This window comes from Mixophyes fleayi, chromosome 11 (assembly GCF_038048845.1).
Source record: "Mixophyes fleayi isolate aMixFle1 chromosome 11, aMixFle1.hap1, whole genome shotgun sequence".
Classification (NCBI taxonomy): Eukaryota; Metazoa; Chordata; class Amphibia; order Anura; family Limnodynastidae; genus Mixophyes; species Mixophyes fleayi.
In genome coordinates this window covers 53,902,913-53,918,979 of record NC_134412.1, presented here as the reverse complement: position 1 = coordinate 53,918,979, position 16,067 = coordinate 53,902,913, and the positions used below count along the sequence as shown (strand labels likewise).

At 38.4% G+C, this 16,067-nt stretch overlaps 1 protein-coding gene across 1 annotated transcript; it reads right to left on the bottom strand.

Moving 5' to 3' along the window:
• Positions 1–1,328: 1,328 nt before the first annotated feature.
• On the bottom strand, positions 1,329–10,532 carry UPK2 (uroplakin 2). The gene is made up of 5 exons (XM_075189926.1): positions 10,442–10,532; positions 8,940–9,080; positions 7,360–7,492; positions 2,885–2,943; positions 1,329–1,940 (listed from the first exon to the last, which is right to left on the bottom strand). The coding sequence occupies exons 1-5, from the start codon at positions 10,494–10,496 to the stop codon at positions 1,804–1,806; spliced, it is 525 nt and encodes a 174-aa protein (XP_075046027.1). The 5' UTR covers positions 10,497–10,532; the 3' UTR covers positions 1,329–1,803.
• Between the last annotated feature and the right edge of the window lie 5,535 nt (positions 10,533–16,067).

Here is a 16,067-nt window from a genome sequence, read left to right as displayed (position 1 = left end):
TGGCAAGGCTAAGGTTTCTGGGGAGTTTCATGTGACAGATAAGTTACAAAGTGACTACATATCCTTCATGACAGAGCTAATGTGAGAGCTGGTGGAGCTACATCCCATCTTCCAGCAAATAAACACTGGAGTAGATTTATAGAAAAAAATTGTTGCACAATAATATGGTGCAAAAATAGACCAAGAAGAAATGAATGATCAAAAATGCCTTATATTTAGAAAAAAGAACTGACAGTGTTTATAAATATTCCCAAAGTTGTTTCTTGAGTTTGTTCTACATCAACTCTGACCTGGCTTAGGACAAATGCCTGTTTTCTTAACAGAACTGGCAATTACCATTTAAATGTAGCATGGTGATACAACTGTTGAAATCCACACCCTTTTTTATCCATTTTCTGCTCTTCAAGATTTGTAGGCGTTGCACACAACTGAGCACCATAAATTATTTCACAATTTACTTTTATAAATGCTTCTATATATTTCCTACCATTTTATTTTGAAGGGTTAAGATTTACCTATTCCAAATATGTTGATTACCTCAATCCTTGGTGTTACCACTCGCCTAGTTTCAGTTCCAATGTCCTAGGAATAGTCAAAGTTTCAGAGGTGCTGTCCAATGAAGTTTCTCTTCTATGTTTATATTAATTTGTACTACTTTCCATATTGAGAATAATTGTGAGAGTGATTAAAAGAAAAGTACATTAATTAAAAATTTAACTTTGGGTTGCAAAGCTGATTCAAAGACATGGTTTGTGTCCTGGAAAACAAGACCTTGGAAAAACCAATGTGTACAATTGCTTAAAAGACACGTGAAAGTGCTTACAACAGTGCTTGTAGCACTGTGCTATATGGTAACTATCAAAGAGAAAGGAAAGAGAAAATGGTACTGACGGAGCACTCTTTTAAACAGATAATTGAATTGTACAATTCAATTATCTGTTTAAAAGAGTGCTCCGTCAGTACCATTTTCTCTTTCCTTTCTCTTTGATAGTTACCATATTGACACATGAGTACAGGAGTACCTCCCCTTATAGATTAAACTATATATAAGAAAAGAAATCAATTTAAAATACATATAAGAAAAGAAATCAATTTAAAATAAAGGGGTTTAGGAACTTGGTGCGGAGTAAAACTGAATTCAGCACTGTGCTATACCCTGCAGCAACCACAAAGATGTTTGATTTCATTCTGCAATTTGTAGAAGATATATCTGATTTGTGCTCTGTGTTACATTACATGTGTACTATTTATACCCAGATATTTATTAACGCTTAATTCTATAACTTTTTCACATCACCAATAATACAGATTAATGGGAAAAACTCAGGTTTGTCTTAATCACATTTATTAATTATTGGGCAATCTAAAAACTCTTCATGATTATACTCCTATCAGGATCTAAAAATCCCAACCAAGGTCTAGGGAACATATCTCTCTTTTATCCCCATATATATAAAACAAATCCCCTTCTTGTCCATACAGGGATTTAATAATTCTGCATTCTCTGACGTGGATAAACAAAGAAAACATACTATTTACACACACACACACACACACACACACACACACACACACACACACACACACACACACAAACACACACACACACACCTACCACCTTCTAATTATATAAAGAACTGTTTACAAAGCATTCCCTACTCAATGTATTTATAATGTAGGGTTTGGTATTTATACGGTAAGAAGCAATATTTTGTGGCATAAATTTCCTACAAGTGTCCTCATTAGAATGGATGACTAAATTTTGTTGATAAGGAAGAGATTGAGCAATATCACTTTCAATACTTATTTCTTGGCCTTTCCGCCCAATACAAGAACGACGATCAGTCCAACAACGAGCAAGAACATTGCGACAGATAATATGACTGTAATCACTATCATTCCACCACTGCGAGCAAATATCTCTGGAAGGTAATTTTGCACTGTAAGGAAAAAAAGTGACACAATCACAACCATGTTACTATATTTTAACTAAGGTATGTACACTATATAGGATCTTACACATGTCATGTGGCAACGTACTGAGTAAAACCCTTTCACTTTAATACATGTTTCAAACTAAAAATAAAATTGATATGCACTGTCTTTGGCTGCCAGAACAACTGCTATGTAAAGTATAGGCTCTTCACTGGATGCTGTCATATTTCTGAGAAAATCAGTACCAAATCCCAATTACTGATTCTTATCAAGTAAATAAGCTGTCTTGTTAGCAGCATTTAATAGAACAAACATGTCTACCAATCACATGACTGACCTTGTCTGTAATCCACCTGTATCTTTTCAGTCAGTCTGGCTAGACTCTTTAATTATACAAAGTGGATAAGTGGAAATTTGGGAACCTCAACCTGGAGAGTATATTCCCATCACTTCTGGGGGTAGTGGGGAACAATATAAAATATACTTGTACAATAAGGCAGATAAAATGATACCGATGAAGACAGATAAATTACAATAATGAGTTATAATATTGATAAGTTAGCTGTTAGACACCCAAATTGTTACGGACCAGGATGAAGACAGCAGGTAGAGGGGTGTTGCTGCTAGAGAAGTGCAACAACGTCTTGGATGCATGGATATGGCTACCAAGAAGCATTCAGAGTGCACAATATGAGTGAATGTAAGTGAATGGAATTTAATAGTTGTATCATGAAGGCACTAGGAAAATTTGCGGTGTGGCATGTCACCGTATGCAACCCCACTTCCACTACTGGTTGGATTGCTTCTTAACATTGGTCTTATCATAAACATTATTGTGTCACCTAGATGTATATATATATATATATATATGCATGTTATATGCACATTATTTTGTGCACTATTGCTGTTTTGCATTGATACATATCTGCATTATGTTTTTTGTACTTACCATTTGCAGTATTGAAATTGACTGAATTTAAATCTTCACCTCCAATGTTGTAGTATGCACTGTAAAATGAAATAATGTATTTTATGTAATTATCATCAATGATTTTTATTGAGAATTGTTCTCAGAAAATAAGGAGATAGCAAATAGTGTGGAGTACAAGAGGGAGACAAACAATAAATTGTAAACATATTTTAACAATTGAGTAAGATGTGCATATCTTTAACAATATTTCTAATGTACCATCTGTATATACTGTTTCCCATTGACAATTATCCCCCTTTATTTTTGGTACCCCTTTACTGTTTGTTTTCAGTTCAATAAAAATGATGGTGAAAAAAAATAAATCACAGAATGGTGCTCTGTATTATATACTACACTGGGAACTCTCTCATACGGGTCGTCAGAAAGTGATTCTGTATTGTATTCTAGTCATCAGAATGGGCACTGCATTGTGTTGTGTTGACTAGAAAGAGCTCTGTATTGTATATTGGTCCCTAAAATGATCTCTGAAACAAGGACCACAGTTGGCAAACCACGATAAAGCATCTCACTGAGGTGAGATTTGTGTACTAAACAACACTGATTAAATGCTCCCAGGTTGACATATCTGTTCCAGCTCAGTAATGTAGTTAAAATGCTTGGTTAAGCAGGATGTGTACTGCATCTGCACAACAGGTAGAAGAGCAAAACCAAACACTACAAATTCTGCTACAAGTGGCATTCACATGGTAACATCCTGCTAAACTGAACCATTTATAACATTTGTACTAATACTTTGCTCCTGCTTATTCAGTAAATAAATCCACTTTGGCCGACTCCTCTCATTTTGACCTGTACCTCCATGTAGCAAATCCCGCCCCTATTTTCCTGAGCTGAAAGCCAATATATGCTGTATGCTAACTGTGCAGGAAGACTGAATCCATCTAATCCCCTTCAATAACTTTGAATAGAACTTCTCTGTATAGCACTATAGAAGAGGACTGGATGGAAGTTCCCCTGTGCTGTGAGCACACATAGTGTATTAGCTCCTGGCTGCCGGTAAAGGGAGAGACTTCCCTTTTAGCTATATAGTGGGACAGAGGGGGTAGTCCAAAAGTATAATATTATTGCCACTGGAAAAATGGAAACATTAATAAGCAATTCTACACTACATTTTTACAAGTGTACTTTGGCGGAAATATTGTATACAAATAAAAGTTTAAATCGACTCAATATTAGCAGACAAGACAATTCTTCCCTAAGGTACAGGCACATAATTTTGCAATTCGGTCTCATCTGTCAACAAATACCTTTATTGGGCAGCACGGTGGCTAAGTAGTTAGCACTTCTGCCTTACAGCGCTGGGGGCGTGAGTTTAATTCCCAACCATGGCCTTATCTGTGAGTAGTGTTCTCCCTGTGTTTGCATGGGTTTCCTCCGGGTGCTCCGGTTTCCCCTCACACTCCAAAAACATACTGGTAGGTTAATTGGCTGCTATCAAACTGACCCTAGTCTGTGTGTCTGTCTGTGGGTGTGTGGGTGTGCTACGGAATCTGTAAGCCATAGTTGCCTACTCTCCCGGAGACTCCTGAATTTTTGGGAGTTCTCCCGGACTCCCGAGAGAGCAGGCAAAAATCCCGGAACCGGCATCTCCCCGTTGTTGTAGATGGTGGGGGCGGGGCTAACCGTGTCATCATAGCTCTGCCCCCTGCTACGATTGGCCAGAATTTCCTAAGATTGACAGGGGGCGTAGCCTAACGGCGCATCGCGCGTGGCCACGCCCCCTCGACGGACCCCCTCCCGGACAGCTGGTCTCAAAAGTAGGTAAGTATGCTGTAAGCCCCAATGGGGCAGGGACTGATGTGAGTGAGTTCTCTGTACAGTGCTGCGGAATTGCTGGTGCTATATAAATAAATGGTTATGATGATGACTTGACAATCTGCTTTTATGGCAGTCTCCTAAAGTAACCAGAGGAACACTTTTTTTCTGTTCTAAGGCTGCAGTATTATAGTAATACACAGGCTGTAACTATATTCCTGCACACTTATGATGACAGGCTTTCCTCATTTGTTTCAGTCAGGTAATAGAAAAGGGCAGTTGGTAAATATTGTTCAAAAGAAAAAAACAACAAAATAAAACACCCAAATACACTTTAAATATTCTTTTATAAATTCACATAATATTGTTTACACTTTATATACAGTATATAAAATGCATTTTAATGAAGATCATGTGTACATCTTAAACAAATTCAGTCTGTCTGCCTGCTTAGGATGAATTGCTTGAGAACAACACTATGCTAGGGCTAAACCTTAAGACAGAAACAGCAACACTGCTGTCACCTGCATATATAAGACCTGTATGTTACAATAAATGGGCAAACACTGGGTGAATATGAAAAGTGTTGTGGCCCAGAGCAAATTATATCTAAAATGTAGATGAAGCTCTCCAGTAAACAGTCATATTTTATAGGACCAGCAATGCCACTACCAGCTTACTAAACTGCAGTTAATCTATTATTTTTAAATGGTAATACTCTTAATAGGATTCTGTCATAATAGGGACATTTACATTTAATTATTGTTTACCTTCATAAAATACATGGAACTTAGGCTTACTTCCCTTATCCCATGAAAGTGACCCTCCCAACTCTATAATTTTACAAAATGGTCAGTGCTATTATGTGCGTCCCCAGTGCGACCAGTCAATCAGGAAAAATATTATTAATACATAAATAACAAATAGCTACACACAGGGCCGGATTTACCGCTAGGCAACCTAGGCACCTGCCTAGGGTCTAGCGGCTCTCGGGGGGGAACAGCTGGGGGGGACAGGAGCAATTTAAAAAAAAAAAATTCGGACCCTCCCCCTACTCGCGGCACCCCCCCCGCGAGTCGGGGGAGGGGGGGTCGGGTGCCGCGAATCGGGGGAGGGGGGGTCGGGAGCCGCGAATCGGGTCCCGGCAGCCTCTTCTCCTCTCAGTGTCACTCTCAGTGATAGAGAGAGAGAGGAGGAGAGGCTGCCGGGACCCGACGAGCGATCACGTGACTCTTTTTTTTTTTTTTTAAAATCTGTTTGGACTGACCGAGGAGGAGCAACGCGCCGGAGAAGAAAGGCAATAGAAAGGTAAGTAAAACAACGGAGGGACAGAGGTGGTGATGGTGAAGGGGCACAGAAGTGGTGATGGTGATGGGCACAGAGGTGGTGATGGTGAAGGGCACAGAGGTGGTGATGGTGATTGGCACAGGAGTGGTGATGGTGATTGGCACAAAAGTGGTGATGGTGAAGGGCACAGAGGTGGTGATGGTGAAGAGGCACAGAGGTGGTGATGGTGAAGGGCACAGAGGTGGTGATGGTGATTGGCACAGAAGTGATGGTGAAGGGCACAGAGGTGGTGATTGGCACAGAGGTGGTGATGGTGATTGGCACAGAGGTGGTGATGGTGACTGGCACAGAGGTGGTGATGGTGAAGAGGCACAGAGGTGGTGATGGTGAAGGGCACAGAGGTGGTGATGGGCACAGAGGTGGTGATGGGCACAGAGGTGGTGATGGTGAAGGGCACAGAGGTGGTGATGGTGAAGAGGCACAGAGGTGGTGATGGTGATTGGCACAGAAGTGGTGATGGTGAAGGGCACAGAGGTGGTGATGGTGAAGAGGCACAGAGGTGGTGATGGTGAAGGGCACAGAGGTGGTGATGGTGAAGAGGCACAGAGGTGGTGATGGTGATTGGCACAGAAGTGGTGATGGTGAAGGGCACAGAGGTGGTGATGGTGAAGAGGCACAGAGGTGGTGATGGTGAAGGGCACAGAGGTGGTGATGGTGAAGAGGCACAGAGGTGGTGATGGTGATTGGCACAGAAGTGATGGTGAAGGGCACAGAGGTGGTGATTGGCACAAAGGTGGTGATGGTGATTGGCACAGAGGTGGTGATGGTGATTGGCACAGAGATGGTGATGGGCACAGAGGTGATGGTGAAAGGGCACATGTGATATTGTGAAGGGGAAAAAATGACAATGAAGGGGCACAGTGGGATGATAGAGGGACAAAAGTGACAAGAGCAGATACTTGGATTTATGCGTATTATTTTTGCAAACAACTTAAGTAAGTATTTCTGCCCTGACTTCAATATTTATTAAGTTGTTTTGACCCAACTACTTAAAAAAACGGGACTGCTTGGTAATTATTTAGGGGTGCCTTTTTCTGCAGCAGGGTGGCCTTGCTCTTTTCACATGTTAGGTACGCCCCCAAAGATGCAAGCCACGCCCTCACCTCCTTTGGCGGCACATGCTTTCATATCTACTTAACTATAGGGGTATATGGTAGGCATACGGCGGCACATGCTTTCACTTCTACGTAACTATAGGGGTATATGGTAGGCTGCAAAAATATAGTGCTATGGATTGTTTCAGGGAGGGGGCCCAAAAACAGTATCCTGCCTAGGGCCCTATGAGGTCTAAATCCGGCTCTGGCTACACAATACACTGAGGAGGTACTCACATGTAGCTGGTATTCGGAGACAATCCTTCAACTTGGTAACCCACATTGGTGTTCTGCACATTACCAGATTGGGTGTCATTAGCTACTATGAGGTCACGCTTCAGACGGCACTGCGGAATTGTAAATGAAGCAGCTGCAAAGACAAATATATGTTTTATAACATGTGTATTCAGTAATTTTTAAGTAGCCAAAACAGTAAATGTGGAAAACAAAATATAGTTCTGGTTAATTATATGGCAGCTGCACTTCAAATGGAAGAAGCAGCCAGATGAAATATGATGGGCAGAGTCATTTTATAAAGTCCATCATGGGGATCACCCATCTCAGGGTTCCCAATGGAGACTTACCATTTTAGCATATTTAAACAGTTCATTATGAGTAGGTTTATGTTTGGCTTCGATAATGCAATTTTACACAATAAGTATTCTCTCACTTTCTTTAACACTCACTTCATCATCATGATCACCATTTATTTATATAGCACCATTGCTGTACAGAGTTCCAATCCAACTTTCCATTTCACTTTCCCCAGTGAATTAGAAAGCCATGGATATATTGAAAATATATTGTTGGCAGTTTCATAACTGATTACCCTTGAATGTGCTACTTGTATCCTCTTGTTGGTCGGAAATTGTTAACCACTAAGGGGTCCTTTTCTCTTCATTTTGAATTATTTCTACTGTGGTGAAAATCGGATCTGATTGATGTAATTATAAACATTTATCATAGCTGCATAGATGTTAACGATGTAATCTTGAGGGACAATTGAGAGGTGTCCCACACTACATGCTGTGCAAATCAGTTAGTGGTGCTCATATCACATAAGAGAAGAGAAGAGGTAGATAGAGGTAGACAAATGCATAGTGAGAGAATACAAATGCATACAGCCTCACAATTACACCAAGCCAATCCTCCAATCCCATACATATACATAGTTACAATAATGAAAGCACAGCACTGGTTAAAGTCTTGTGCTTGAAACTTGAAAATAATGACAGCCCTATTTTGATCTTTGGAAATGTGTGGCTGATACTATTCCCCTAAATCCCTTGCTATTGTCATTAGAGTTTGAATTTTTAAATACTGATTTTCAAAATATGCGTAATTTGCATGCATCCAAAGTGCTACCCTGGATGGTTCAGTCTAGTATAATTAGAATATCTTGTATAATGAACTAGAAATATGAAATTAAGATGGTATTCAGTATCTCATCCAACCTAACATGTTCTGCACACCAACATTTGCAAATAATACATTATTTGTCTAATTAACAGTTTCTGAACAAGACAGCAGTAGATAAACTGGCTAAAATATTTTGCACTTTAAATCCCTGTATGGCATCGAGGTACTGATCAGTACTCAACAGGACAGTATAGGATTGAATAACGTAGGGAAAGAAAGTAATAGATTTTAGAATGAAAAGATGGGTAGATGTACATTATCTATAGATATAATATAACATTTCTAAGTTTATAGAATAATTACTAGAACAGAACAAAAGACTAGAACACATATATCTCTCAGACTGATACAAAGTGCAACTTTTAGTGCATTGTATATACAGTATAAAGGGCTCATACTTTTTATGTTGGTATTTTTGGTGTCATTTATGTAAAGTATTGCAGCCTTCTGTGAATATTGACACGAAGTAGGTATAGCGATTACCACAGATGTAGAAAGGGGATTGGCAGCAAGTCCAGTAGCGACTGTAGAGTTATCCGCTGCAATAAAGACAAAAAAAATTAAATTTATTCATATTCATTTCAGTCCCAGAATTAACATTTTCACCAAAATAATTTAAACATTTAAGACACTGTATTTGCTTACCAACTGTGACACACTTATGATGCTTTTATCTTAATTAATTTATCTATGTTACTTAGTTTTGTAAGTAGCTGTTTGCAGAAGTTGTTTTTTTATTTTTTTTAAATCTAAGGTTTTACAGATAGGAAATATTGCTATTAGATATGGTTACAATAGACAATTGTACATTGATCTAAGACGTAAGAGCATGATTGAGTTTTATTTGGTGTACCTTGTTGTATGGTAACCATAATAAATGTATAAATGTTATGCAATTAAATTGCTGTTGGTGTGGTAATTACAACCTGCAGTTTATTGTGCAATGGGGATATGTTAATTGAACATACTGGGTTGGCAGAGAGTTAAGGGTAGAAGGGGAGGTTGTAGAGGTGGGGTATTAAAACTTGAAAGGTGAGACGTGGGGAGTAGATTTAGGGAGTGGGTGTGGTGAGGATGGTGAAGGGGAAAGATAGTTTTGCAAATGTATTCCACATTGGATATGAACCAGTTGCGATTAATCATGTCCTGACATGAGGGAGGGGGGTCAAACGTTTTCCAATTATGTGCAATCTGGTGTTTAACTGCGCTACATATGTACATTGTAAGCGTGTCTACATGTTTGTCAGTATGGTCTACAGGAGCACATAATAGTAGATTTGGGAGGATCAGATTAGAGGATAGCCTATGGCGTTGGAGAATGGCAGTAAAATGTCAATCCAACAGGACCACCAGATATGATGAAAACTGTTTTGGATAAACTATCCTAATTCCATCATACATATTAAATGTCAAAACAAACATGTTATGAATTAAATTACAGTGCAAGCTGTGTGCATCAAAAGGCAGAGTTATGCACCGCAAATACAACTACAAACATGTATGTATTTTTTCCCGCTGTCTCATACTATTCTATCTCTTACTGTGTTCTGCCTAAAGACTACAGGTACAAGTAAGTAAATGGCCATGTGAAAGTCATGTAATGTCAGAACTTTAATGTCCTAGTAATTGCTGCTTATAAACAAATACTATATATATATATATATATATATATATATATATATACTCGTTTATAACATTTACCTGTTCTGTTTCAGCTCACCTGTACAATGCACTAACTGTATATATATTAACATTAACTGTAGTTGTCTAGATAATGTTGACATTATTTTAATATATTACTCCATTTATTACATTATCCTTAATAAATACACATAATCTACTGTACACTAGAACAGGCAGCAGTCCAAGTAAACTATAAACCAGTCTCCCTCTGACTTACCTCCATATGAGGTGGAGATGAGTAGAAGCAACGTACAAACCCCCAGAAGCTGCATGGTGACTGCGGTCAGTAGCTGCACTTGTTTCCAGTATGATCATATAGTGTCTAAAATCCAGATACCTGCCTCACAAACGAGTTTCACCTGCACAGAACAGACCAATCAGAGAGCAACAGGGGGGAAAAATGTGGTTATGCTGGAAATTCACCATTTGTAACACACCCGGAATTCAAATATTATATCCTCTCCCCCACTATTTACCACCCATCTCCTTCCACTCTCAGTATTCCTGATCCCACAGAGGCCCTCTGATTATAAATATCTTCACCTTTATATAACACCCTGCGCCCTCAAATGTTTTCCTTAACACATATATCTGAAAGAAAGAAATGAGACTGATGTGTCTTAGGCACCAATTAATCTAAACTTGTATACAGTATCGTGAGACAATTTCTTGTAAGAAAGGTCATCTATGTATATCATGCATATTGTATCTGGGGCAAAGAGGATTATACTCTCCATCAATGTGACTTCACAACTGGACATCGGCATACAGCATTTCTATTACAATTTCCATGCCTTCAATAAATATAATATTATGTAGCATAAGAGCAGACTCTTCACAAGATGTAACACTAAAAATATTATAAACATTTCACTCTCTGTGGAAATAGAACACAATTGTCCACTATGGGGGGTATTCAATTCTTAACGAGTGTTTTTTTCCCTGCAGCATAAAAAAATAATAAAAAAATCTCTCGCTGGTTTTTGACGGCAATAGTGACAGTTTTGAGTTAGCGCAGCAGGAAAACTTGTGCAATTCAATTGAAAAAGAGGGAACACTGCTCCCGCGCGTTAAAAAGTGTGTTTGCGAGATTTTAGGGAAATGAAGGGGAGTTTTAACGCGGTCCTGTATAACACCAAAAAAAGGTTTTGCATACATTTCCATAAATTAGATTGCATTACACATTGATAATATCTACATTACAATACTTTCTTTAGCATGTTTTTTAATTGAACTATTTTTTTACCATACAATCATCTATACCATGTCAAAACACATTACTACATATTTGTTACCAAAAACATACATAAATATAAACAGCATATTTTCCTGTTTAACCCGCCGCGTTAAAAAACAATTGAATAGCTTTTAACACGAATACTGCTCGCACACCCTATACTTTTAATAGACCTTCTACTGGAGTGCGAGAGGACTGTTTCATGAAAAAAAACATAGCGTTAAAAATGGAATTGAATTGCGGGTAAAGTTGACCCGCTTGAAAATGAAAAAACTCGCTGACAATTGAATTCTTATTTTAGTTTGATATGTGAAAGGACGTATTACGACAGTACTGCTTTACTGTGTATAATATGAGAGTATACAAGTGCTACATTTTGTGTCTATGATGAAACAATTTTGCTCTTTATCTCCTTAGAAAAATGTTGCACTTCCGCAGACACCACAATTTGAAAAGCAAACTCCATGTGCTTCATATGAAATCCAATACATTAATGCAAAAATAAATAGCATAGGCAAGTAAACGGCATTTACAGCTCTTTGGGGCTCAGTGTTAAAATGAAATGAAATGAAATGACATGTGCAGGTGACATGGCTGCTGTTTATTTTCATATTTAGTAAAAGTATCTTGTACATTTTCTGTGTCCTGTTCTTTAAATATGTTTTAATGTGTTGTAATCAAAATGCTATAAAATAAATTTATTAAATTAGTATTTTTCCTACTGTTTAGTTAATTTGGGATTGCAGTGTTTACAGATCAACATTGTCTCTGAGATATAAGAGCTCACTTGGCGATGTTTCTTGTTCCATTAATTCAATTATGCTGCTTTCACTATATGACTATAGACAGCACTATCAGCGGAATTGTGAACTGTGCTCCATTATTGAAAAGTAAAAAGCTATTAAGGCTTATGGTGAAAAGCTAAAGAAAAAAAGAAAAACTGCATCTTCCAACAATAAAACTAATAAAACTGTAAAACAGAATTTTCTGCAAAATTATATCCATGCAATATTAGTAACAATAATCTTCTTTTCAATAGGAAAGGGAAGATTCAGATTCAGATGTTTATATCTCTCTGCTCTGGCTCTGTAGTTTTCCCTTTTCAGAAAGGCTTAGTCATTTTAGTTACTTTTTCTGCAGATATTGGAGCATTTAATGTTTCTCTTTTGAATTCTGATGGGTTAGAAAGTTTGGTGTTGTTTAACCTTGTCATTAAAGATTGGTTAGTAGGTTGTGCTGAATTATGTACAATTTTAATCAGAAATAATATATTATTTTAAATGCATAAGCCTTGTTCAAAATGTCACTTTGACATTGTGTTGTTGTGTTATATATTCAGCACACTAAGGTACCTAAAGATCCCTAGTGTCACTCATTAGTGTGTTTTGCACCAAAAGTTGTACACCGGTTTTATGGAATGAATTGTAATAAGCCTACCCATTAAAAAAATCTTTGCCTTAAGGTATATACAAGATGGTATCTAGTGCCTACAAGACTACTTATAATATATCCTGGTACATCAGATTTATGTTGGAGAGGCTGTGGAGAGGTGGGTTCATTCTACCGCATGTGGTGGACGTGTCCCAGCGTCTTTAATCTCTGGTCTCAGGTTGCTGATCTAATAACAAGAATCTTAAGCTGGGTACACACTACACTGCTTTCGCCCAATAATCGGCTCAAACTGCCGACATACGACCGCTCGTTCAAAAGTCGGGTCAGTGTGTACAGTTACACGATGGTCTAAAGTCTGCCCAAATGGACGATTCTCGCCTCATTTGGTTGGTCGTACCGTTTAATATTTTCGTTCCAATCTCGTTACCACTGTGTAGTGTGTATGAACTTCCGACGGATCCACGACAATCCTCCGATACTTCCTCGACCTGGGGGGCGTTTGTATGTAAATTTTTGATGTCAATCACAGTCCCACGTGGTGCGGAATCCGCACATAATTGTGTTTTGTATCGATGTGTATTGCACCTGTCTGGCTGTAGACTGTTACACGTGTAGAAAGCACGTGGGTTATTACCCTTTGGATGTATGTTGGCATTAATTTGTCATTTAACCTCTAGAAAGTTTCAAAACTATGAAAGTTATGAAAGCCATAATAACGTTTATTATAGAATGGATATGCCCCAATATGTCTGGAATACTCAAAATAAACCACACAGTGTGAATGCAAAACTTTTATTGCTGGAAAAAGCAATAGAAACGTTCAACATCTCCAGTAGAACTTGAAAAGTGAAAAAAAAGTAGCATTACAGTGAAATGGTGGTACTGGTTTGTGGCACAACAGTTGCAAACAGCATATACATATCATCGAAAGTATTATCAAGGATTAAGATTTTTCTCTTAATGTTCGCAATATTCTCTTTCATTTTTTGCAAATGATCGTAGAGCTCGGTGACATTTTTTCCCTCTTCCGAACTTTCGTCTGATATGACGATGGTATCTATGAAGTAAGAAAATACAAAAGGTTTTACCATTTCGCTTCTATCTGTACTAAACTTAATACAAGTTTTAATCCAAGACCTGACATGTGCTCACCTTGCACACTGCTCGAGATCACCTCATGTTGTGGTCCCTCGGGCACATTTATTTTTTCGCTTTTTATCACAGGTGTAATTACATCACTGGTATGTACAGTGGCCTTGTCACCGTTAATTCTTGCTTCTGACAAAACAATAATCATACGTTTGCATTGGTTCTAGCGACAGTAGAATTCAAACAGGTACATTACACGACTACTCGTGGTACTCACTTTTTTTTATGTTTTTACGGATTCGCTCCAGTCTCCTAGCTTCTTTGTTTTTAAGGTCCGACCACCTCTTCTGGACTTGGAATTTATTTATTTTCTTTCCAAGTTTTACCTTCAGTAATCGCAGTAGTTTTTGCATTATCAATTTCTTTCTATTATTCACTTTTCTGTACTTTCGCTTTTGACAGTCGTAGTCGTACTGGTCCAGTATTTTCACCATCATCTCCATCTCTCTTGGGCTCATTGACTTTGCTCTTTTACCTGCAGTATAATTTTCTTGAGCATCTCCACCCCCCTCTGTAACTTTTCCTACATTTGTTGGCCCTTCCGGCACCATTTGGGCCTGCGTCTCCGTCTCCATTGCTTCCACCCCCACTAACACCTTCTCTTTATTCTCCATCTTTTCACGTTCCTCGGCGCCAGACAGGCTCCTCTATAATTTTATACACTCTGACATGGGCGTTTGTTTACAGAATGGAGCATTGTGGTTGAAGACTATTCGTGTATAAAAACCTTGTGTATCTTTTTTTTTCATTAACTGTAACCCGTTCATGACCATTACATACAAAGGGATTTAACGATTCTTCGGAGCTGTACATTCGTTCACATATATACGGTAAGTTCTGATTGATACATACATGTGTACTTGCATTGTTGATATTTACAGCACGGATGGGACTTATGATTTTTTTTATTATACCAAAACAGATCATCATAATGACATATGAAAGAAATGCTGACCTAATGAAGGATTTCATTGAGACCTACAGGGCTCACCCATGTTTGTGGAAAGCCAAATCCAAGGAGTATTCTAACAGAATGATGCGAAACATAGCGATGCAAGAGCTTGTAAAAGCATGTCTACCATATCACCCTGGAGCAACTGTTGAATGGGCAAAAAGCAAGATCCAGAACCTTAGAACTGTGTATAAAAAAGAATTAAATAAAGTTGAAGCATCCAAAAAATCAGGAGCTGCAGCTGAAGACGTGTATGTGCCAAAGCTATGGTACTTTGATATGTTACACTTTGTGAAGGACCAAGAAACACCATGTACGTCCATTAGCAACTTGCCAACAGACAGCAGTTCATCCCCAGAGGTAGAGCAAGCATATGATATACCTGCAAGTGGCACAGTAAGTACAGTATATCATTATGTTGCTATGTAACAGATTTATTAATGTTCAAACAATCAACAACACAATAACAATGCATAACATGTTTATAAATATTCATATACAATCATTTTGCCATGGCACGGCACCATCTCCGTTAAAATATAAAAGGTAGGCCTCCCGATTTAATTTTGCCACAGAACAACTGTTTCTAGAATGGCCACACTCTAATGCTGTTAGGCCCACTACCTCCATGTCCTCACCATTACTTCCCACATTGACCTGGGTGGTACGGCCACTAATGCTTTTACGCCGCAGAAAATTATGCAGAACACAACAGGCCATCCCAACTTTGTCTATTTTGTCCAAACGCAAGTTGAATGTCGAGTGAAAAACTCTGAACCTGTTGCTTAAAATCCCAAAGGCATTTTCTACAACACGCCTAGCACGTGACAGTCTGTAATTAAATATACGCCTTTCATGGGTCATATTTCTTTGCGGGTACGGTTTTAATACATTCCCATGCAATGCAAAGGCGTCATCTGCCACAAAGACAAAATTTAATCCGTATTTAGTGTTGCTCCGCGATGGAAGGTTTAGGGCCCTGTTTTTTAGTTTATTATGAAAGGCACTATGCTCCAATGCATCACCATCTGAGACTCTTCCATTTTCCCCAATGTCCACAAATAGGAATTCATAGTTCGCATCCATGATGGCCATTAAAATAATTCTGAAAAA